Source organism: Papilio machaon, chromosome 12 (genome assembly GCF_912999745.1).
Source record: "Papilio machaon chromosome 12, ilPapMach1.1, whole genome shotgun sequence".
NCBI lineage: Eukaryota > Metazoa > Arthropoda > Insecta > Lepidoptera > Papilionidae > Papilio > Papilio machaon.
Window position 1 is genome coordinate 3,762,356 of NC_059997.1, and position 26,759 is coordinate 3,789,114.

General features: G+C 31.1%; 1 protein-coding gene across 1 annotated transcript; it reads right to left on the reverse strand.

Annotated features, from left to right (window-relative positions):
• Nucleotides 1-363: 363 nt before the first annotated feature.
• Nucleotides 364-4,959, reverse strand: LOC106711663 (cysteine and histidine-rich protein 1). Its single transcript, XM_014504036.2, has 7 exons — nt 4,736-4,959; nt 2,784-2,950; nt 2,324-2,492; nt 1,938-2,138; nt 1,431-1,536; nt 1,204-1,328; nt 364-973 (listed from the first exon to the last, which is right to left on the reverse strand). The coding sequence occupies exons 1-7, from the start codon at nt 4,773-4,775 to the stop codon at nt 879-881; spliced, it is 903 nt and encodes a 300-aa protein (XP_014359522.2). The 5' UTR covers nt 4,776-4,959; the 3' UTR covers nt 364-878.
• Nucleotides 4,960-26,759: the final 21,800 nt, after the last annotated feature.

Genomic DNA, 26,759 nt, shown 5'->3' on the forward strand with positions numbered 1-26,759 from the left:
TCAGAAACTTTGAAAACATGGCCTAGTGACCCCTAACTTAAGGTATAGGCTCCGAGCTCCTCAGTGGGGACGTATATAGCGAGGTGTTGATGAAATTACTTCATATCGTTAATAGCTATTACATAATGATTTTCACGTCAATGAAAATTAATCTTGAATATTAATAGATACATCTTCCATGTCAATATTGAGATACTGTAAGAGTATAAACTCTTCCTGTTACAAACAAATTGTGCAAAAATGTTCTTGTTTGAGATTTTTTATGCCATTGTCGAAATAATCTAAGGTTCTGGCGAATTTGTTATAATTCCAAATAAGCTCTTATAATAAAATGAGGACAGATTTTTTAAAGTATATCTTTAATAACTGCTAGATAATACGCCTGTGAATACTTTTTGTAACAACATTTTTCTCGCGCGACGGTAATAAAAAAGAAAAGCCTTGTTAAACAAACAACGACATAAAAACTTTATCTTGTTCTAACAAGAATTAGGAGGGGAAACTCAAACTTTCTTTGATCCGATGAACGGTATTAAACTACATTTTTCGAAGCAAGGAAAAGGGGAATTACCGTGTTCAACGGTTTCATAAAAATATTTATTTTTTGATTTTGATACAATGTTTTGATATAAAAAAAAATATTGTAGTTTCTTTCAGAACATTTCAACGATTGGATATTTCACTACCTTCATTCAATATTGTTTGATCTACGTAGTTAGTGAATAGCACTAGGCAATTAATAAGTTTCAACTCTTTACTTTTACTATAACTACCACGTTCAAAGAACATATTTTAAGACTACAATTGGTGTTTTTATTACTATACTATTAAAGTAACACGGTGACTGGGTGTGACTAAATTGTATTTCCTAAGATTGTTTAATGATTTTGTTCCTTAACGTCTTCGTGATGTAGAAGAATTAAACTCTCACTTCCAGTAGGGGTTTCAAGCATTGGCAGATTCTCAACTTCACCTAAAACATACATTATATTGATTTACACATTAAAATAATTTGTTGCATTATTTTTTAAAAATTCATTAACCATATTTTTATCATCACAATTTTTTTTTTGTTATAATTTGGAACCAATAATTTATGTCTAACTTGAAAATTATTAATTATATCTACAACTAATGAAATTCTATCTTTATTATCTACTCATGGAATGTTTAATGCTGAGTTGTTTATAAATTCCAACTTACCAATTCGCACAGTAAAATTCATCGATTCGCTCTCATCTAACATTGAAAAAACATTTTCAACGGGAATGTACACGTTCTGTGTGTGTTCTAAGAAATCCGCATCCTTTTCACACTTACAAGGTCGCCTAAAAGAAATCGATTTTAATTTCACTTTTCTTACTTAAGTATTTTGTTTTCTTATTATTAGCGTTAAAGTAAAATAATTATTCAAGAAATAAATGAATTACCTGTAGACAATTCTTTTGCTCGGTATATTTGGTAAAAATATATCAACTTCGAAATAAAATTTATCCGCATTATCATCGTTCACCAGAACAGTCCACATCATTCTACCTGAAATAATAACTAGGTCGTAATACATTTTTTTTATTTGGTAATCTATCGAAAAGTTCAAATACATAATTTTAATTTAATCGGAAGATTATTTTTCAGCTTTTCTTCATAACTTTGTAGTTCAAAAGCCATATTCTTTAAAGTTTAATAATGGTAGATCACGCAACAACAATATTTGTTGGGTGCAAGTATGGGCCGAGTCAACCGGTATAATTCCCTTCTCATCGTCTTCTTATAAGGAAATGATGGGAAGGGAAGTGGATTTGGCGAAGAAAATTGGAAAATTCCCTCTTGGAAGATGCTTATTGCAGCGAATACAGGCGGCCGCTTGCTCGTTTACCACCTCATAACATAAAAAAGTAGTAGTTATGGTTTAAAAATAAAAATGTTTCGACTATTACCTCCTCTTTTATCATAGATTTGATAAACATTAAACACCCTTTCGTAACATTTCATTAGAAAATAGTTAAGAACGGGTTCTGTTCTTTTTGCATCCCATTTGTCCTTAACAGTTATAAATGGTAATTCTGTCACTTTCTGTTTATGTTGAACAAAACAATGATCCATCCATTCACCAGCACGTCCTTCCCAAGAACAGTCACCTAAAAGAATTGGAAACCATAGAGTATTTATTCAATACGTTATCGTCATTAACCTGTCTTGTTTATTTTATGTGGTTTCAGAAAAACATCTTGTCATCTCTGTCATTATCCTTGAAAATAACAGAGATAACAGTATTTTTGTGAAAGTGTTTCGGTAGTGAAAATCGAATGAAATTGCTACTAACCATAAACCCGTGCCATAAAACAATTAATGATTCTAAATTGACAGTGGGGAATGTGCTTCTCTAGCATGTCCAGGTTCGCGTGTTTCGGACATCCTGCGTTCGTGCACGGGAACAGGACTTTATTCGCCAAAGACTCCAAAACCATCGGTCGAACCAGAGAGAACTCTTTCTATAATTATAAAATATTTAATCAGAAAATAAATTAAAGTACTGTACCTAAGTGTAAACTTACGTAAAATAGCGGAATAATAAGACTGATAATATATCTATGTATGAATAACGTCTGATTTTATCACAAAGTTACAATTTAAATAGATAATTAAGGTTACATTATTCGTAAGTGATTAAATATAGAAACGCAAGAAATCACTGTTTAAAGAACCGATAAAAAACCTATTCCGTTTAAGAAGATTTAAAATTCTTTTATTTCTCTACATTCATTAATATTGTGTAGGCTTACCTTACACAAGTGACACTGAAAACTCTTCTCGAAGCAAGGGCCGCACAAGCTGTGTCCATCAACGCACAAGTGAATCGGAGGTTTCATGTACTTTGCACATTTTGTACACGTCAAGTCTTTGATAAGGCTCTCGTAGTGATCCGTTTCTAAAAGCGTACTAAGCACCACTGAAATTAAGATACAAATATAACAATAATAAAACAAATAATAATAACTAGCTGTCAAACGCGGCTTCGTCCGCTCGGAATTAAAAAATAACGTTATAGGCAGCCTATGTGTACTTCCAGACAGACTATGTTCTACATCTATGTCAAATTTCATCAAGATCTGTTGAGCCAATTCGAGATAACTTCATCCATCCATCATCCATCCAAACATTCGCATTTATAATATTAGAAAGATTCCTTCATTTAGTGTTATTTTAAAAATTCTCTTATATTCATATTGATTTCCAAAAGTTGCATCGAAGGTTTACCCGCGTTTAATTTTAAATTATGCAACACCATTTAGATTGAATTGCAGCATTCGCGGGTCTAATGGAGTAGAGTTGATTAACATTTTGATTTCATACTTGTTTCGAGCTAAACTCATTACATTAAAATGAAAATAAATGTTACTACCATTCAATAAATTTTTGACATACGCAAGATCATCATATCTATCAAGTTTTCAATCAATCAAGTTTTTATTTCTAGTGAACGAGAAAACATTTTCTAATATATAAATTGTTAGTATAAAATGAATTACCGCTGTATTTTACATCATTTTTCCATTTAATTTAATTTCAAAACTATTGCATTTCTACAATAACGTATAAAATAATATTTCCCTTAAAAGTTTCAAATGCCCTTATAATATTTGTCGTTAATATTATCATACATAAGAAATATTAATACACGTCGTGCATTGAAATAGTAAGTCAAGTGCTGAAACTCAGCGATAGATCCGTGGCCAATATATTCAGTTGGCAGTTTATCTGAATGGTGCAGACGCACTATAACGTCAATATCTCGTGATACGGACGTAATGGTATTTTCACACGAGGGCAGTAGAACAGAACTTCTATTGTTTCGCCGGACACACGTGTGTTTAAAAATAATAGTACTATTGGGTATTGTTGTACTGTCTCACTGTTACACTCGAGTGAAACAAGCATAACGTTTTATACACAGACAACGTAACAGATACTAAAAGCTTTACCGCGATATTGACGTATCTGACTGCCAAATGTATTAAAACATACACAGTGCAGTATACACTGTGTATCTTTCTTTTGAAACCCACCCACAGAGGTTTTATGCTTCGCCCTATTATTCCCACCTTTATCTTAATAAACACAAAAAAGAACGTTCCACGAATGCACGTATTGAATAAATCTTATAAAATTCATGTTAAACAAGCATTTATATGAGCTGTACAGGTCATCGTCCAGCTTATTTATCGATGTTAACTCCTTTGAAAGTAGGTCATTTGAAAAAGTTCTATATCCTATTATGGCACAGTTCTTTATGCCTTTTACTCTTTTTACGACAATAATTTAGTAAATAATTTATTAATGCTTCTAAATTATTTAATTTGAATAAAAATAAAGAATAAATAAAACAATAAAAATTTAGATACTTCACTATGTTAATTATATTTTTGCATGATATAAAACATTAAGCTTAATTCAAACTAAATAGAAATATTCAGTTAAGTTTTGGATAAATTACTACAAACGGATAAAGTCATTTAAAAATAATATGCTTTGTATCTTTATTTAAGAAATAATTTAATTATATAAATTAAAACAATGATTCACAAAAAATTACATATTTCAAATATAAAGAAGAAACCGAAGAAATCACATAAAAGCGCAGACATCTAAACGTGTAGCTGAACACTGTTTAATAAAATGAGACATTCTATCCATGAACTCTACAATTGATTTAAAAACTAAAAATGTTACTAACGCTTCCTCCCGGTGAGCGACGACGTTGAAGTCGACGACATGCCGAATATAACACGCACCACACTTAGAACGTTAACACAGAGCCGCACACCGACTTTGAATTATTAAACAATTTTAGATACAAACGTATGAACGTAAATCGATTATTGTCTAATCGTTCAAACATTTTCAAAGATAAGATGTTAGTGTACATATCACGGAGGCGATTGCGATTGTGGCCGAGGTGTTGGCGACACTGGACGGACGGTCTATATTTAATTTAAAGCGACAAGGTTACTGCTACGCTAGGGCAGAACTCGCTTCTGACCAATTACTAGAGAGTTCTTGGACTAATTAATTTAAAACTAAACCGTTTTCTGTCAGGTTTTAGGTTCATTTTTGAAAAAAATATTCTGATCGTTTCTTTTTTGCTGTTTTCTTTCGTGATGTTTCACATGTAGTATAACTATTATAAAATCAGTTGAATTGTATTGATTTTCTTGCCCTTACGTGAATGTTGAATAATAAACGGTAATGTTGTATCCACAAGAAACATTTAAACATCTTAAAATAATATACTAAGATTTAAAAAAAAGTAACTTAAAAAAACAATTTCAAACAAAATGCACTCAAAAGTAACGTAAAAAAACAATTTAAAACAAAATTCACTAAAAAGAAACAAAATAATGTCATGAAAACTTCTTTCTTTCTTTCTTCTCTCTTTCAAAAACCCTCTAAACTCTAAAGAAAGTTCTCTTCTTTCTTGTAACATGTCTATATTGTATAATTATTGTTATTTCGCAGTCGGTGTCGGCCGAAGTAAATAGGTGACATTTTATATTTGAGATGTATTAGACATACTTACGTTTATGTCCCTACTTAGGCCGAAACCGACTCCAAAATAACAATAATTATACAATATAGACATGTTACAAGAAAGAAGAGAACTTTCTTTAGAGTTTAGAGGGTTTTTGAAAGAGAGAAGAAAGAAAGAAAGAAGTTTTCATGACATTATTTTGTTTCTTTTTAGTGAATTTTGTTTTAAATTGTTTTTTTACGTTACTTTTGAGTGCATTTTGTTTGAAATTGTTTTTTTACGTTACTTTTGAGTGCATTTTGTTTGAAATTGTTTTTTTAAGTTACTTTTGAGCGCATTTTGTTTGAGATAGTTTTTTTTGTTTTGAAGTCGGCTATTTTTTTTTCTTAAAATGTTTGTTTTATTTCTCAATTTTTAGTGAATTTGAAGTTTAATTACAAATTTCCTTAATACGTATAAGGTCATAAATAAGACAAATAAAGAAAAGGACTTTCCTATTTAATATGTGTGTACTTCAATTCAAAAACTAATTTAGAATACACCAGATAACCACTTATCCTTTAAACAATGAAATAATTATCAAAATCGGTATACAAATTGAAAATTAACGAACTAATACATCGTAGCGTGCCTTTAATTTTGTCCAGCCGCGCGCCGCAGTAGCATTTTTCGAATGCGCGTAGTTTTTAATAATTTAATATCTTCCAAACTATTGATCAGAATTACATAGTTTAAAGGATAATGTAATCTGCATTTAATACTCTAGCCATCAAACATATTTATTTGGATAAGGATTCATATCGAATATAATATAATAGCGCCGTAAGCTTACGACGCTGTTTTTCGTGTGCAATTTAATCGAAGTTGTTCATAATAACATGGTTTTTGTGAGACATCCATAGATGATAGATATATGCCACCTGAGACTTTTATTTAGCAAATTTTAGGATCTATAATTACTCGATACATCATTTTAATGTAGGTCATATAGTTTGACCTACGTAAGCCCAGAAAGCAAATTTGTGCTATTCATTGTAACGCGATGTAGCATTTTTCGTTTCCGCGTAATTTTATTCTTACGATATCTCCTAAACTATTAGACAGAATGATATAGTTTCAATTGCAAATATAATCTACATTTAATTCTCTTGATAATGAACATATTTATTTACATAAGGGTTAATACTGAACTTGAATAATAGCGTCGGAAATAGGGCATGAATTTCATTAATGTTTCTAAAGAAAAAAATGGTTATTGTGAGAAAACTATAAAAGATAGATATATGCTATCGCGGACTTTTATTTAGCACATTTAAAGAGCTACAATTCGCCATACATCATTTTTATGTAGGTCCTATAGTTTAGCCTACGTAAGCGCTGAAAGCATAAATGTCCCTAATTTCCGCAACAAATTTTGAAGCTATATTCAAAATCTACTAGCCTTCTAGTTATTTAAAAAAAAAAACAAAAAAATGGGACCCACCTGCAAGCACTTCCTTTCGATTAAAATAATTTTTATCAAAATCGGACCACCAGGGGCCGAGTTTCGCGGTAACACACATAAAAAAAAAAAAAAAAAAAATACAGTCGAATTGATAACCTCCTTCTTTTTGAAGTCGGCTAAAAAGAAACCTTTTTTTACACATCGGTGTAAAAGACAAACTTAACTAATTAAAGGCACATGTAAAAGAAAACATACAGTTTCAAATTGAAAAATGCATCGAGTGCTGTAACAGAGAGACGATATTACGGACGAATTTTTTACAGCAAAAATTCATGTGACGAAAAATGTACGGTTAATACTTTATACAGTTAAAACAGATATTTTGTGAACCATACGCTTGTAACAAGTATAAATAAAATCTTACAAGTAACACTTAAATAAATAACAAATGCCAAAAGATATACATAAAATATTGTAATCACGGATTTTCACTACCGAAATATTGCTTCAAAAACAAATCGCCAATTTCATTTTTACCCAAATTTGTTTTCGTAATTAACTCTTTTAGGTAACTTTGATTTGCTGTATTCTGGTCTTTTCCCCTAATTGGATCCTAGTTATTGTATTTTCAAATACAATAACTAGGGAAATTTAACTTTCTATTAAACAATGCAATTGCATAAATCAACTGTTTCGCTTCCTTTGAGTATATTGCCAAATGTTAAATCCAACATTTTTTTAACAAATGCAGAGATTTTATATTCGGATTTAATGACTGAATGATAAAGTTATCTACAATATATTATAAAACTTGCCAATAATTTAATCGTTATTATTATCTATATGTTCGATATGTCCGGGCTGGCTTTTATCATATACTTAAATATAAGTTTGAAAATAAAGATAACAATAATTGTAAACTATATCTGATGATACGTGATCCATGTAGACCTTACTACTTTATGTACAGTCATTTGTAACCCGTGGCATGTTATGAGGAGAAAAAAATCGTATGTGGCAAGGAGAACTGCTAGCGCGTACCATCTTTAGACCACATCTTCACCTCACCGGGTGAGATCGTGGTCAAGCGCTAACTTTTCCAATATAAAAAAAAAGAACTTTAGTTATAAGTGTAGAGGGGTACAATGATAGAGATAGTAGGCCTAGGAAGAAATGGGTGGTTTACATGAAAGGTGATATCATCAATAAGTGAGTGACGACTGAGATGACGGAAGATAGATCGGTATGAAGGAAGGAAATCTGGTGCGCCATAAGGTCAGGGAGATGATGATGTAACTCACGACAATTAATTATACACCCTGCAACAATTACAGTTTCAATCATCAGTTATCTACAATTGAAATCTTCAGGTGTCGTCGCCAGTTCGTTTATGTTCCCAGGGTGACCAGGCTTAAGTCAACAACGCTGGCCCAGTGCTGGTTGTTTGATTTTGCAAATATCTTTAGAATTTCTGTGCGGATATATGCGGTTATAATACGATATTTTCCTTCACCATAAAAACGACGGATATATGTATGTACATATGAAATTCTTAAATAGAAAAACACATTGGCGGATATCGAACTTGGACTTATAGTTTTGGTCCGATCCAGTCAAGCATTTTACAACTGCGCCACCGACGCTCTTCAAAGTCAATGTTAATTGTGGCTGGATACCTGATATTCGTGGAGATTAATGGGAAACTTGTTCATCCTTCAGTTTTCTATGTTTTCTGATAAATCATAAAGAAGATAGAAGATAGAATCCTTATTATATAACACAACAGGTTACTTTTTGTTGTTGACTTGTTGAAAATGAAATACTGAACTAAAATGCGGCAAAACAAATTAACGATAACAATCTGAAAACGCCGCATTGTATTTACGTAAATAGATTATCAATGATTAAACTCAAGTACGTACGTCAGATGCACCCATGATAGTTAATCATGGACTAAATTCTAGATAATATTGCGAGTAATTGTTTCCACATCATACTTATTGATAAAAACATACCTAATTGATTATTCCAAACAATTTTAATAATAAAAGAGTTAAAATGTAACATTGACCACTGTAACGGAACTCATTTGCGTATTTACCTATAATAAGTACACACTAAGAATAGTTTTTTTTTTAACTCCCAAAACTAAAATGACCAATTTGTGAATAACTATGTTTTAATTAAGTAAACCCAACTTGACTCAGCTTTACATCTTGTTCAGTTTAAGTATATCAACTTAATCGAATATATCTTCCTAATATTATAAATGCGAATATTTGGATGGATAGATAGATGGACGTTTGTTACAAGGTACTTCAGAACTGCTCGCCGGATCTACATGAAATTTGGCATAGATGTAAAGCATATTCTGGAAGAACAATTTAATATATTATATGAAATTTATTAAAAGGAATAGGATGATTTATTATCGTTCATATTCATTATAAAAATAGTAAATAAAAAAACGCTTAGTACCCAGATGTACCAAATTAAATTAATCGAGGCGGAACAAACGAGAAATGTGAGGTAATTGGCTTGAATTTCTGTGAAATAACTTGACAATGCGAAAACGGCTTCATGATTGCAAGCCCGACACATTTCACGTGCCGATGTATTGACACGCACGTAGGGCATCGAGACCGGGTATACCCGGACCGAAAAAACCCGGTTTTTCCCGGTTCTGAGGATTACAAAAAAACCCGGGTCTGATTATTAAAACTCGGGTTTATCGGGTTTTTTTAAAACTTTTGTTTTTGTAATTTATTAAGTTTAAGCCACTTCGAATGCAATAATAAGTAAATGTAATAAAAATACGCTTTGATAAATTATTAACTATTATGTAAAACGTAGCTTCGTTGCTACGTTCCTATCAATTGTGCGATATCATTCGATGAATGGACATCTAATAAAAATAGAACTTATATAGGGCTCACTTTACATTCACCAAATTTTGCAAGGGATAGCAGTTTTCGAAATCTAGGTCTCATACGAATTTACAGGTCCTTGATTGCAGCCTCATGCGTACAATTGATTTAGGCCAAGTTGGACGAATATGGGGGTGGTTACATTAGGGAAGTCCCTTAAGTCATACCATCAGCTATGCATCGCTCATGCTGTTAAGCTGGCAATTGTGGATGTAATGTACAAACACAATGCCGGCTTCGAAGAAAACGTCGCTCAGCTTGCCGAACTTGACGAGGATGAAGATTTACCTTCATCAGTATTGGCTCAAAGACTGCGAACTGTAGAATTTAACGACGACACAAATTCTACAGACAATGACGAGGATGGTGTTGAACTTAATAATGAATCCTCGTTTATGGGGTCTTTCAGTTCACCATATTTTAGATACAACGATCTGGTATCAAATGTACGAAAAGTGGTAAAAATCTTCAAAAAATCGACAAAAAACGATGACGTCCTTCAAAAACATGTCAGAGCTGATTTGGACAGGAGTACTCCCTGCTGTTAGATGGGAAAACGCGCTGGAGTTGCATTTCTGCCATGTTAGGTCGGTTTCTGAAATTGAAAATATCTATTACAAAAGCTTTAATTGCTTTAAAAACAGACATTGCATTTACTGATGATGACTAGAGAAATATAGATGAGATCCATAAAATATTGGATGTTATTAAAACTGTCATCGAGGCGCTATATCGACGCGATGCAACTTTACTTACAGCTGATGTTTCCCTAAAATATGCTTTGAAGAAAATGGATCAAATGAAGACACCACTAAGTCACAAAATGGCAACTGCATTGGCAAACGATACGCAAAAAGAAGACTAACTCAAGCAGCAACACTACAGTACTTGACTAATCCGGGTAAATATTTTGAGAACTTTGAAAATGAAGATAAAACTGTTTTTATCGGCCTACAGGTGATGAAATGCTAAACGAAATTGTTAATCTGATTAAACGCACAACCAAAAAATATATATATACCTCTTGAAAATTTGCCAGCGCCAGACCAAGACCTGCGAGAAATTGTCATTTTATTTTCCTTTACATTTTGTATTCATTGTAGGAAATCGATATATAAACGCAGATTAGTGTATTTAAAAAAATTTCAATGGAAAGATCGAAATGCTCGAAAAAACCGGTCTACCCGGGTTTTGATACTCTTAGACCCGAAAACCCGGGTTTTCAAAATTGAACCGAGTTTCGATGCCCTACACGCACGGGCTCGTAATAAAATCAATAGCTAGCGGAACGCTACGCGCATAATACAATTACTATAAACACTCGATTAAACTTTTGAATTATTAATAGCGTGAAATAATTATTAGGTTTAATAATTTTGCATAGAGTTTATTGAAATATTATAAATACACAAAAATGTGTTGAATGAAGTTATTGAAAGAGCGAGCAAATTCGTCTAATCAATGTGACCTCTGATAATTTCGTACAGTAAACATTAAAGCCAAAAAACAAAGACTGATATCTATTGAACCGAAGCAATCTCAACTATCACAACAACTTACTGTTGAATATAATACTGAATAGTTAGAAGATTGTTTGTTCGTGATTTTCTTTTTTACATAATTTAAGTAAATACAGTTAAAGAAATCGTGACGTTTATCTCGCACAATTCTTATATACACATTTACTTCGAAATACGTACGGCTCTAAATTAAAAGAAAAAGAAATTGCTACGAAGAATTATAGATATATATTTGATTTGGTTGAGAAAATTTGATAATTCCAATAACAAAAAATATACTTAATGATGTAGTCAGAGACCAAATGTTTTTGTATTTTAATTTAGAAAAAAGTAGAACGTGTACAGTGTGTGGTAATTCTTCGAAAAATGTGAGGACAAACTACCAGATACCAGACTGATTTTAATTGAACCATGTTAGCCACTGGCTTGCGCGACACTTCCACCGAAGTTGCAATCGCATATAGTATGTTGGCAGCGTATTCAACACTTAAAATACATATGTGGCTGGAAACCTCACCTTTGGTTTAATTCGGGACATTGAAATATACTTAAGTATTGATCTAAATTCTCAAACCTTTTTCGAAGAAGATGATTGATTGATAAAATAATTTACACATACAACGTAGAGGAAAATGTATTGAAGTAAATTCAAGTATGTATTTAAATATATATATATAAATCTAGAGAAGATATTTTAAACGAACCATTATATAAATCAGAAAGTTGTAAACATGTCGTTAACTTTTAAAAATAAATGCACAGAAATAATGATCCGTACTTAATTAAGCAATTTAATTATTTGTACCAATTACTTTGTAATTTAACTCTTATAAGATATAGTCACGTCTCAACTAAAACATATGGCCTTGTATTATCTTATAAAATATATATTTGAGGTCAATATATTAGTTGATGATAGCGCACACGAGGGAGCCGCAGTGTCCCCGTAGTCTACAAATGAATCAAAAAACAACGCGTTATCAAGCATCTATTTATAACAGAATCAACATAACTTTAGGATTTTGACACACATGGAAACTATGAAGAGATTGATCTTCGCAAGATGTTTATTTCTTCAAAATGTGCTTGCGACATGTATATTATGTTTTATTAGAAACAACGTATTACAAAGAATGTACTCGAACAAACAATGATAATAAAGCTAAATTATATTTTCTATTTATATATAATTTTGATAATAATAAGTGTTTTAATACAGTCATAAGAAATATCATTTCTACAGAAACTTCGCATGATATTTGAAAACATATATCCATTATAAAACGTCCCTTAGCTAACAACACAGCATTAGTCTTTTTTTATATTACAAGGTGGCCAACGAGCAAGCGGCCACATGAATTCGCCGAAATGGCGAAGCGACCGCTGCTCACAGACATTCGCAATTGCAGATGCGTTGCCTACCGCATCGGCGCAGGAGGAGACGTACAAAAAGAAAATATTTAACCTTCTTATGCATCTCCTCCTCCATCAAGTCCACCTACCCTTCCCATCCTTTTCTTATAAGGAAAGGGGTGGGAAGGGAAAGAGGACTAAAATTAGGCCACCGGCACCACTCATCAGACGAAACGCGAAATTACTTCCACTTCACGTCTGTCTTCTGTGTGGTCGTGGTATTTCACCGGGCGAGCCGGCTAATTCGTGCAGCTGATGTTGTCGTTGCTGGCGTCTACCACTGTTAAACTTTACAGGTAAAATTTTACAGGGGACGAAAAAAACTGTCTATTTAAAAAAAGAATCGGTGAAAGAATTTTTTAGTAACTTTTTTAATAAATTTAGCGAGTAAAAAAGGGCGGGAACTTTTTACTATATTTCTTTACCTTTCAATTATCATGTGACCAAAGGTTAGACCCGGAATTAACAGCTCCATCTAATGGCATTAAAATGTGAAAACCGACAATTTTCGATTTGAGCAATGTTGTAAGTTAAGGGACGAAAAGAACAAGTACCAACAAATATAGAACAAGAATAAAACCAATTCAACCACTAGAATTCAAAAATTCAAAAACGGTTAGCTTATTTAGCGTTAGTCTAGGATAGAAATGTGCCAAGGCTTGATGATTGTAAGTATTTGATGACACCCAAAGCTCAGGGACACTATTAGAGATAATTAGCAAAAGTTAACGTCCTTACCTTTAAGTCCTAGCTATTTACTTCATTATTAATAATGTTTCCGTATTTGAATGCTTGATGTACATACGCCCTAACGTCTCGAGGCGACCACTTGTTGTTTTGAACTGAATGTCGTACAGTTGTCATAATTGACACAGGTTATCAATTATATTTAATGAGAGCTATCAACAGACTTCACACTTCACTATACGGAATTCCAGTTTCACAGCCGCTCCGTTAGAATAAACAATCTCTAAGAAATTCGAAATAAAAATGTGTTTATTATCAAGTATGAAAATTCAATGGATTTTATATGGAATGTGTATTTGTACAAATGTGATGAGTGGTGAAACATTGATTATAAATATGGTGGTGAAAGAAATATGTAGTAGATCTCTTACCCATGTTTTATCAATTCTCTGTTTTGACAACGATGGTGATTCTATGTCTGGGATCGAATCGAAAGGAAACCGAGCAACTTATCATATTGAAAGGTATAAGAGAAAATACATAGACGAATGTTGCCTTCGCCCATGTTCTATATCACAACTAATGGAATACTGTCCGTAGCGTTGGTGAACTTTTCTCTGTTACAACAGTGTTTATTATGTGGTATTTTATGTGCTGTGAATGTAGCTGATCCAGGATACTGCAGTGAAAGTATATTCTCATATATTATAAAGCAGAAGATCTCTAAAAATTGTGTTAATTGTAAAAGTGAGAAAGGATTACAGTGTGTAGAAAACATTTCGCAACAACACGAAATGTAAATTTTAATAAAGAACAAAATTTGCATGTATGACTTCTGGTACTGACTTAAAGTATTTGTAAATTATTGCAACTATTTATTTATTGTTTATTTTATATTGTAAGTAAATTTTTTAGTAAAAATTGTTACTTTAGTACATTATTTTGCCATCAAAAATTTTCAATAACATATATTTTATAATTTTGAAAAAAATTTATTAAAAAATATAATATATATCGACTACCTAAGATAATCAAATTTTTTCCTCGTAACGATATGGTCCGGGAGCCAGCGACAGATTTTTATGACCAAGTCCCTCCCAATCGAAACTTCGTAAAATGCATAAGGGATTATACTATGAATACTGGCGACCGTCAGCTGCGACTCCGTGGGTGGGGTGGGAAGTGGCAGCCTTCCACGCATGGAGAAAAAATTTTTTTTTCAGTCATTTCCTCTTATTTGAAAATTTATCAGAGTATAGTTTATGTAGTATTTTAAAAGAAAACCATAGTCAGCTGACCATAACACGGTGGATTATACGTCAGCTGGCTCCTTGAAGATGAAAACTTGATGAAAATGTACCAAAGAATTGTTAAAATACTCTAGTAAATAATTTAAAAAATCAGTTAGCTGTAAGTAAAGGTACCAGCTGACAAACTTTCCACTGAGATACAGCAAACTGACATTAATTTTCATTCATAGTAGTAGTAGCATATAAACGATCACCAGGAAAATTTTTAGTTGAGAGGAAATCATTGAAAAAAAAATTTTTTTTTTCATCTTCAAGGAGCCAGCTGACGTATAATCCACCGTGTTATGGTCAGCTGACGATGTTTTTCTTTTAAAATACTACATAAACTATACTCTGATAAATTTTCAAATGAGAGGAAATTACTGAAAAAAATTTGTTTTTCTCCATGCGTCTGCCACTGACCTGGCTGACCACCCCACCCACGGAGCCGCAGCTGATGGTCGCGAGTATTCATAGTATAAGTCCCTTATGCATTTTACGAAATTTCGCTCGAGAGGAAATGATTGACCGAAAATGTACCTGGCTCCCGGGCTAATCATTTAATGATAGGTTAACATTATATATTTTGTTATATGCCTTATAATATTATGCATTTCCTAATAAAAAATAAGTTAAATTACTCAATACCAATCAAGTTCTTTTAAATTAAAATTTATTCAAAATATGTAAGAAAAGTAATATTTTTAATATTCATTGTGATTTACTTCTCTTTGTTGTAAAATGGAATATCATAAAATACACTTTATTTCTTTACTAATTCTAGATAAAAATAGTTTTTACAGCTGGAAATAAAAGTTAATATGTCGCCGTCATCGTCCACGGCTATTCCGAGCTGATAATAATGTTATTATCACACAAGGAAAGAACAGTGAGCCAGAACAGTAAACCGTTCAGTTCTGATATTGTTTCTGTCGCAGCATTGTGTTTAAACAATAGCAGTACTGCAATGTCATACTACACTGCCTCACTCTGCACTTATATGAAACCAGCATTATATTTAGTCTTATAAGTAATTCTCAAATTTTACGTTATTAATGCCTTGTGAAATCATAGAGAAACCCTTGACTGTTATAATTTATGTAAAATAAATAATAAAATAGATAAACGCAACCGTGGTTATCCACTGCGGATATATAGGTAAGTGTACAAAGTCATAATTTTCAACTTTATTTTGAGAGGCAATTTATATATTTTTTTTAATTTAATCATAATGTATAGTAATGTTAATAAGTACTGTTAAAAATTGTAAAGATTTATGTTATAGAGATATTTTATAATAGTTGTAAATGAAATAAAATAATTGTATTTTATTAAATTATATTAATAAATACAATAATTGTATATTACCTTATGAAGTTAACATGTTTCATTACAAACCCATAGACAACCTTATTTTCTGTAGATGATAACTTTTTATGGACCAAAGGAACTAGCAAATCAATGTTAAGTGACCACTTTCTTTAAAAATTAATACAACAGGAAACAAGAGGTCAACACAATTAGTACGAAATCATTTTTCAAAATCAGAATAACATCTACTACTAACAAAGACTACGTTTTACGAGTATTCATCAAATGAAACTGGTAAAGGAAAACTTGAAATTAAGTAATTCAATTAAATTAAAAATAAGCCATCATACTTGTATATACAAAACATTACGTTTATGGCGTTGCAGGAAATATTCGTTTATCTTATTATCAATTTAGGAAGTAAGTATTAAGAAGTATAGTGTTTTTATTTATTAAGATTGATTTTGTTAAAGGAAACAAAAACAAAGATTACTTGTTTGTTTCAATTTAAAGTAAAGAAAGAGTTCTATTTATTTCGCTAAATAGTTATTTTCTCTAATTTACGCATAAGCACTAAATACAGTATAGATTAATTGAATTTTGACAGTTTTTCATTAATATGTAGATAAAGAAAATAAAAAAATATTACCAACGCTGTTTAACAAAGTTCCATATTCTGGGTATTAACTCAAGGGTTTTACAAAAACAAGAATAGCGGATTTAGTAAAGGGTACATTTAAGCTGCAACTAACAATATCATTAAAGTCTCGCTGTCGAGATCAGAGTGCTTCTGTAAGGATCAACGAACAGGAAGTTACAAAGTTTTTCGTGTTTGCCATCGCCTGTGGAAATTTTAAATAGCTAATAATGTAGGTTTGTAATGGCAACAAAGATTTAATTCTTAAGTTGATTTTGTCGAAAAAGTATCTAAAATTTTGCTTAAAAATATTGCATACAAATTATACTTTGGGCTAGATATTAATTTGAAGAGCTCTTGGTTAAGCGTGAATATATTCTAGTTCCAACTTTAAAAAAAAAATATAACAATAGATTTTTTTTTATGACAGTGATTTCTTATAAAAGAAACAAAAAAACGTTAACAAAGTATTTCATCTAATTTTTTTTTAATAAAAAATCTTATATAATAAAAAAAATTCTTTTGTGTACCACAAAATTGTTATTAAGACAAAACTTTCAACGCTAATGTAAATTTACGAACAGAATCGGTATCCGATAATGGCGCTTTGCGGTCGTGGCGTTGTTTTTAATGAATTTATTTGGAAAGCGGCGAACTCAAAGGGATTTCCAAATTAAATGTACTTATCTTTTATGTGTTGTTTAATATATATAGTATTTAATTAAAATATAAATTGGCTATGAAGTTGGTATGAAAATAAATATTATTCAAATTGAAGACTATAGTTGCAATAAAATTTTACATGCATACATACGACCGAAAACATTACCTTCTGAGTGGAATAGCACATGTGTACATAATTAATTCTCAAAACGTCTGATTACCTCACATTTAGAAACGTAGAGTAGTCGTTAAATTGGATATTATAATTTAATTTTACAAGGTAATTGTGTGCAATTGGTACAGGAACGCTGCACTCGGCTCATACTTACTCTTGATAAATTACATCGTCGACAATAAGCTCTTTCTGCACTTGACAGTTGCGGTTACTATAAATGAAACGTTGCTTATTTATTGTAACCGTGTACAAAAATTATGCTATATCTGTTTTTTTTTTCAAGGACAATAAAAGAGATGCAGTAACAGAAATGGTTGGACAAAGTAAGCATTTATTTTGTTTTATGAATAAACTATTGTTGGACTATAATTGCACGATAAATGGCGATCGGGATTTTTTTAATACAGTTTAATTTACCCTATTTACTCTTATCTTCAAATAACCAATTGTTTTTTCCTAGGATATATTTATAAAACTATACTGATTAATTTGGACCACAAAACCATGTAGAAAATATAAATTCAAAGTTTTTATTGTAAAGTGCGGTCTTCGTGAAACCTCCTTACTCGCACAACTGCGTTGTGGAATGGTCTTGCCTAAGCGGTATTGCCAAACCGCTACGACAAACTTAGAGTCCTTCAATAATCGAGGTTACCTTCCTTATAAGCTGGCAACTCATCTGCGGATTCTATGATGTTTCGGATTTCCAAAGGAGTCGGTTACTTGTTTATAAAAGGTCCCCACTACTCGTTTTCAGAGTATAATAAAAAAGAGGCAATAAGAGTATTACATTAAAATTGATAAAAAATTTATCGTTAATGACAGATATATCTGACTACCATTTGCATTTTAAATGCGAAGAAATTTTTCACTGATGACCTAAATAATAACGCAGTACAATAGGATGCCTTTCTCGTACGGTTTCTTTGTGCTCGTAATGCCTTACTTAACTATTTCTTGGTCTGTTTCTATTGAAATTAAAATGAATTAACTGAAGATATCAGGTAACCGTATTATATTATAGACTACCTCAACTTGTATACGTTGCAATAATAATAATAATAATAATAATAATGTTTATTTAATTCAGACTACAAAGATCCATATTATTATACTAGGGTTAGTAAAGACTTAATAAGTAATGTTAGTAACAAAAATAAAGAGAAAAAATAAATAAAACAAAATAAAATAAACTATAGACTATTCGTGACCGGGATATGGTTGTTACTCAGTGATACAAGAATACGCTAGTCTACATGTATATTTATCCATGCCCGTTTATTAATGCCCGTCAAAAAAATTCAAACGTTTTAAAAATCTAATTAATATCAAATAATATCGTAGTGGTGTATTTAGTTTGCATATTAAAACCATCTATTTTATTCCTTGTATTATTAAATCTAATATATTCTATGGCATTCTAACTTTGCGTGGCTCTTACTCGTATTATTATACATTTAAAACTTAATAATACAGGCTTCATGAATAAAGCAATACTTCAGTGAAAGATTTGAAAAAAAATCAATTTGTTACAATTACAGCCTGGTTTTCTGCTATTCGTAAAACTCTTGTGATAAGTTATACCATTTAAAATACAATTTACTCCAAAGAATTGTTATTTTTGTATTCGATAAAGAGAGTATTATAAACACAGTTTATTTATGTCATTGTAAAATAATATGGTGATATGCCTATAAGTCTGAGGAAAACAAACAAGTATAATCAGTTTACTGGCCTTTAATTACCAGCTATCTTCTGCAAATATGAGACGTAGTAGTTACTATCAATTTATATTTACGAATTCCTTGTTTCATACTGACTTTCTATAGTTCTTTTTGTACAAGAGCTTCGGCACTAGAAGTCTACGATAACTTATAAATTATAGAGTTACATAAACAGTATTATATAGCCTACATTCTTCTTATTAAATACTATTTTGTTTTTTATTATTGCGTATAGCGTATATTATTGAATAAAGCTACTCTACTTCTTTCATCAGTAATAAATATTTTTTATATTGACATTAACTCCAGTATTTCTTAGTATAATCTTACTAATATTATAAATGCGAAAGTTTATATGGATGTATGTTAGAAGGTTTCTCCGTAATGGCTAAACCGATCTTGATAGCACAGATGTAGAACATAGTCTGGAAGAACACATAGGCTACTTATCTACTTTCTTTTCTAATTCCTTGCGGATAGAGTCGCGGGCGACAGCTAGTTAGTTCAAATAATTTTATGACTTTCCGACTAAAACCTATAATAGCTTAAACAATTTTATCCAATAGAATGGTTTTAATCATGATTTAATAAATTTCATCCGTTCACTATAATAGCAACAAATATACAACTTAATTGGCATTTGAAGGAAATGAGTTGGAAATATTTTGCTGCAATAAACATATATAGACGATGCGACTGATCTGCCACACAAGCCATTAAACTTTAAACGACCCGATAGAAAATATCGAAATAGCTTCAATAAAGGAAAATGTTCGTCTATACACATATCGACTTCAGTATTTTTGGCAAGGTAAACTTAGGTTCAGGTCTAATTCTTAAATACTATCGACTCTCTATTGCTAAAATCCGAGATGTTACACAGAAATCATTCACTTAACTCGTTTCCATATGTTGTTTTCATGTACCAAAGTCACACAAATTATTTTTAATCCAATCTCCTCAGTATCTAATACATAAGTTACAGATAAATAAATAAAATTAGCAAAACTAATCTCGATAAAACAATGGTAACTTTTCTGTCTAAGCGTTTGGTTAAACAAATGTAATAAGTCTTTATATGTGTGTATATATACTTTATATTATTAATACTCGTTTATTTCAACCCTTGTCATTCATAAGATGTAATGCAAATGACATCTGTGTCACGCGCCTCACATTCAGATACCATTAATCGTTCATATCAACTTTTGGGACGTCGCGTCGTCTACCCCTACACAACTATATAACATTTGTTGGCTAGATTCTCTTTTGCGAAAACACATTAACCTTTGATTTCGATTAAATTTTTAAACTAAACGAGTGACTTAATTGTAAATATACTTCATTTTTCGTGTGTAATAAACATAATCTTTTACTCCCTAATGTGTATAATGCGAATCAAAATTTTATTTAAAATAAGTGAAAAATGAATGATTCTATAGTTTTTTTATTATTATTCATGGCTTTGGAATATAATAAGTATGAGTTAACAATAAGTATAGAAATCAGCATTTAACTTTTAAATCACATCTTATTTAATACTTAAAGAAAATTTATAAAATTACTCGGCTCTAGAATTGCCACAAAAGTTGTACATTCACGCGATGTTGTGCCGTTGCGGAAAACTTTCCTTCTTTTGACTGTGAATTTTGGCGTTGAATTGAGAAAATTGAGAAAGTCAAACGACTTACGAGCACGCTGAATTGAGAAAGGCGATAAACTTGAACAAAGTGCAAACGGGCGTTATAGGAACGACTATGAGTAGTCTGAGAACTTAGGCATTAAATATAGTGGCACGTACTGTTGAAATGTTAAACGGCATTTGACACTAAACGAATTTTTATTGTTATTTCCATTTAAAATGTAGCATTACCTGATCAAATTTTGTCTTCTTATGACACTGAAGCTCACTCAGTACACTAATACTTCATAAAAAAGCAAAAAATATTTTAAAAGGTTTGGACATAACAGAAAAAGAACACCTAATAGAGATAGGGGTAGGCTCTTTCTTTATTGTTATTTAGACAAATATTATAATTGTTTTTAATATATATCTACTTAAAAAGCAATAGGGTAGTAGTACCTGTATTGAAAAGTGACGCGTCATTTTTATCGCATTGTTTCGCTTGGTTTCTTTGCTTGGATGAGGTGGGTATTTGCTTTACTAGCCCATTAGCCACAGGTGAAGCAAAGTTGACAAGTTAGCAAAGTGCCGTCCCAACTACAACAGCACACGATATCGATGTGGTGGGCAGGACAAACTTACATCAGCTTTAGTTATAAGCTATATTTAGTGCAAGTATAAAGATTTCTCTTGTTGTATGTAAGTTACTTCCTTCTTTCTTAAGTTCTTCAAGCGTTTAATGTTTACTTCTAATTTGAAAAGGATTAAATCAATCATCATTATCGTAACATTTACTATAGTAAAAATTGCTAGTAACCTTGGATTTCCAACTATTATAAAATCTGTACATAAAGGTCTTGAAGACTAGTAGTGGAAAATAGTCTAAGAAGAAGAAAAAACTTATCGATTTTCTTTTTATAAGAAGAAGATCGATAACTAAATTACTTATTTTGTTTTTATCTTTGAACTTAATTCAAATTTATTTTTCATTCTCCACGTAGAAGTAATGTATCATGTTCGTCTTCTTACATGTTGTGTAACTTTAAAAGTTCATATCAAGTTCTAGAGACAATGTATCCAACCATGAAATCATCTATTTTACTTTCAACGAATTTTTGCTTTGTAACTAGAGAAAATCTACGTTTAGTTACGCAATATTTACCAATTTTATATTGAAAGCTAAATTAAATTCATCTAAGGTTTCTTGCTTAATAGGTTGGTCAAAGCATTTGTTAAAAATAAATTTAATTTGATCCAATCAAAATCACGACAAAATTTCGCCAGCAGTTTCGAAGATTACACGGAGCAAACGAGGACTTGCGGAAAGGCAGACGGCGTTAAAAGCAACGAAAATACAACATGTGTACGAAACCTGCTTTTTTTCTTTGTTACAGACACTCAAATTTTATTAACTGTACACAATTGTACACATTTGTACATTGTAGTACAGGTTGTTATGCTACGATAGTGAAAGCTCACCGTCAGATATTTCACATTAAACAATGTTTACAGAATAGTCCAGTGGAATAAACTTGGCAAACATCGAACCTCTAGTGTATCAAAGGCTTCACCAAGGTAAACTTTACCCAGACCCTGAATAAATCTATCGTATTTCTAACATCTGTTGGAGAGCAAAACTTGCGGTGTGTTCAGAACGTGACAGGAATTTTAACTTGATTAAAACACGCATCTGATATCGTTCTGACGTAAGCTTTACATTTCGGAAAGTGTAAATCGAACTTTACACGACTCAAGGACAACTAGGACAATAGCTTTTTTTATCAGAACATAGTTATAAGGCGACTATTTTACTGTCGAAACGGAAATGTCTTTATTACTAACTGGCAGTCGCCCGAGACTTCGTCAGCGCAGAATTTAAAAAAATGCTTGTAATATGCCCATGTGCATCAGCTAACTTCCCTTCAATGTTCCGTTATTATCGGTCCAGCCATTTTGGTGATTAGCCGGAACAATCGCAACCTTGCGAACAGACATACAAACAGACAAAAAATTAAAAAAATGTTTTATCGATATCAGCTACACAAATATATAGTGTATAATTTTTTTTCATATTATACAAAACATATTTTTTGTACTTTTTACAAAAAAAAAGACATAAATATGTAACTGTCAGCTGTCAGTTCTACTTGACAGTATTTTAATTAAGAACAGAGAATAAAATAGCATTGGTCATGAAATTTGCACAGCGTTTCAAAAGAAAATTCAATGAAACGGGCCATGAACAAGATACAGAAAATTAATTGGCCCGCCCTCGGTCTCTCGGCTTCATTGATAATTCTATACGAAGCCATAATTCAATTACAAGAATAAATTTCTAATTAAATCAAAACCTTGAAATATGTATAAAGGGAAAATTCAAAATCAAACGAGTACCTCTCGAGTCCCTATTTATCAATGCAAAGAAAATCCCGCCTATTCATTTTACAATTTATAAGTCACCTAATTATTTATTTAACAAAGAGTATTTTGTAACGCCGACACCATTTACGTCATAATAGAAGACAACCTTAAAACTGAAGGATTAATTTTTTATGCGATCCTGGTATCAAATTGGTGTAGAAGTAATTCTATTCCTTTTTAAAATAATATTTTTTTTAAATAACGGAATGGGTTTTCAGGTTCATTTGATTCGCTTGTATATTTTCATAATGTTAAAATATTAGCATCAGTGCAGATATGATGTTTTTGACATATATTACAAGTTAAATGTTGAAATTAAAAAAAAAAAACTTGAGAGGTGTCAAGGGACACCCGGATGGAACGAAGTTCCTTTCGATTAATTAGTGATGGAACCAATGTTTATTCTATGAATAAAAAACTTAAGTCTTCACAAGAAGTACATTTTATTTCTATGAATTTTCGTTATAATATATATTGTCACGTCGTTGCCATGGTGAAGTAGCGTTCATTCGTCGTTAACATACTTACTATAGCAAAAAGTGTCGTGACAACTTTTCGTAAGAATTTTTTCCGTCTAGCCCCCTTTCACAGCGCGCGATAAGGAACTTCGTTCCAATAAGATGAATGTTTTACTTCAAGTTGCATAAAGCTAGAAGTGAAACTTCCAGCACTCTTTGACTTTAATAATTAAACAATATTAAATATTTGCTTGTTTCCTAAATAAATGAAAACTGCTATTATTAATTGATTAATTGATATAATACAAAAGGAAATTGTGATAACACAAAGTTTATGGCAAAGCAATGCAAACAATGATTAATGATGTATCTGACACATGTATCAAAAATGACTGGCCTTTCAGATAAATTTCTATACGAACATGCATGATATGCAAAAAGTTGTTACTTTATTATATTTTCTATTCATAGTCAACTGAGACTGTAGTGTTCTAGTGAGTACATATCATTAGAACACTACAGTCTCAGTTTATAAATAAAACAATGTTTGAGGCATTTGTAGTGTTAAGAAATTTTGATCTATTCTATAGATACATTTTCGAAAAAGTTAATATATCCGAAAGCTATTTATGAATTAGAGAATCACTAATTTTTAGTTAGTATTAGTTTTCCGTTTTTAATAAGATCTATGATTTATATTTTGTACGTTAAAAACATTTAAAAAATCGTATTAAATCTTAATAACAACCATTTACCTAAGTAGATAAAACGTTTAAAGTTATATAAGCATTTATCGCATCATATTCAACGCTTAATATTTATTAGAAAAGCAAATAAAAGCTTTCTGTATGGGGAAAGCGATATTGCCAAAACTTTGTACGAACTTGTGTACTAAAAACTTTTCTTCTTTGTTCCATCGAAATCCATTGGGTGCAAATTGACAAAAGTGAGAAAATCAAACGGAACACGAGACCGTTGATTGGTAAAAGTGAGAAAAATTCTTACAAAGTACGAATGCGAATCTATGCGAGTGTTCGTAAAGGATATAAAATGAACAAGAACTTTAGTTATTTTGTTTTTCATTATATTAATATCATATTCTATTAATTTACATAGTTAATTAAAACGCGGTATGTTTTGATTTAGTCTGATGAAAACTGATATATGAAGTAGATGGTGTAAGGCTCTCCGCTTTTTTCCCTACAAACCAAAGGATCATATTTTTACGAAGTTATATGCTTTTTTCATGTCCATTAAATTGGAAGTGTTAGGTATTATTGGATTTGATTCATGTTCTATGTACAACATATTCTTATTTAAAACAAAAGCCCTGTATTTTAAAATGTTAATCTTCTTAATAACGTTTCACATTGTTTTTTATGATCTAAGCTGTTTATTGTCCTTTAATATCGAGATAAGATCTCTGACGAGTATGAAGGTGCAAAGTAGGGCGCTGACGTAAATGGAAGCGATATCGGCAAACATAAAACCTTGAATGGAAAAGTTAACATTTGCAACGCACAGGTCGCTCGGGTGAATAGACCCTTTGTAAAGGCTTATCGATTTTTTTCACTTAAAGTTGACGCATTACAGATTTCTTTGCATAAGTTTCTTCATAGACAATATAACAATAGGAAAATACTTCTATAAAATTGAATAATTATTGAAAATTAACTAAGATATTTATTTAGTTATAAATTTAACTTGTCAATGTTTCAATTCTTTTTTGTTATTAATTATATATTTATTATAATAATATATTATATATTACATTATATATTATATTATATATTATTATATAGTGAATGTTAACTTTAGGATGAAGTAAAAGTAAAAGAAGCAGTTAAATTAAACAAGCTAATGAAATTTAAATTTACAGCTAAAGTGATTCTAATTTAAGCTAAAGTATTTTATAAAACGAAATCAAGATTTAACTGAAAACATCATTTAGATAAGTAATGTTGAAAATTAAAAATATTTATAACTGTTATAAATAAACCAAAATAATTTTGTCCAACTACTAGTAGCTAGAAATAACAATGTTTTTTAGTTATTTTATCGCTTTTATTATTTATATACTACTTATCAAGATTATTTTTTAAAGAATTGTCTAGAATAATTTCTAACCTAACCACTCACCTGACAGTAAACGAACTTTTTACGTGCCCGTATATATACTAGCAAATTATTTAAATTCAGAATAAACTTAGTGTGTTTTGATGGAAATATAAAAATATATTCACGTATACATTTGTAAATTTCCAACAAGGTAAACGTACAAATATGTTAAGAACATCAGAGCGCGCGATAAATTTCAATTTGCTCCCCTAATTTTTGGAACCCCGGCGCGTAATTTCACATCCAGGTGTATATGTCTCCTGTCTTATAATTTGGAGACGCAGAATAACTATCTCCTGGTAAACACGAGGGTGTCAGGAGTAATCGCTGCAATCTGAAGCGACGCCCCCACAACCCCGAGCTCATCCTAAATTTCCCTCGAGAAAATCTACTTAAATATATTTTCACACGTTCACCGCAAAATTGTCGATGTCTTTTGTTATTACTTTTGCATTTTGTTGCTTTTGATACTTGCGAATTTCAGTCTGGAATATTTTATAACGTGAAATACGAAAAATATTATGTACTATTTTAAAATATATTTAAGATGTCACTGTTAAAAAAAATATGTTATACTTAATTTAGTTCTTATAAAAATGAGATTTTAATAACTATTTTTGTATATTTTAGTAATCATTCTATAACTTAGTAAACTTTTTGTAGTAAACATACTCGTAGCAAAATCACTTTATATCTTAAATAGTGAAAAATCGATTTTCAATCATGCGATAAAATGAATATTGGTAAAAGTTTTCTCGAAATGTAAAATACAATATCGCCCCAAATTTCAATGTCTATCTGTCCATCAATCATTCATA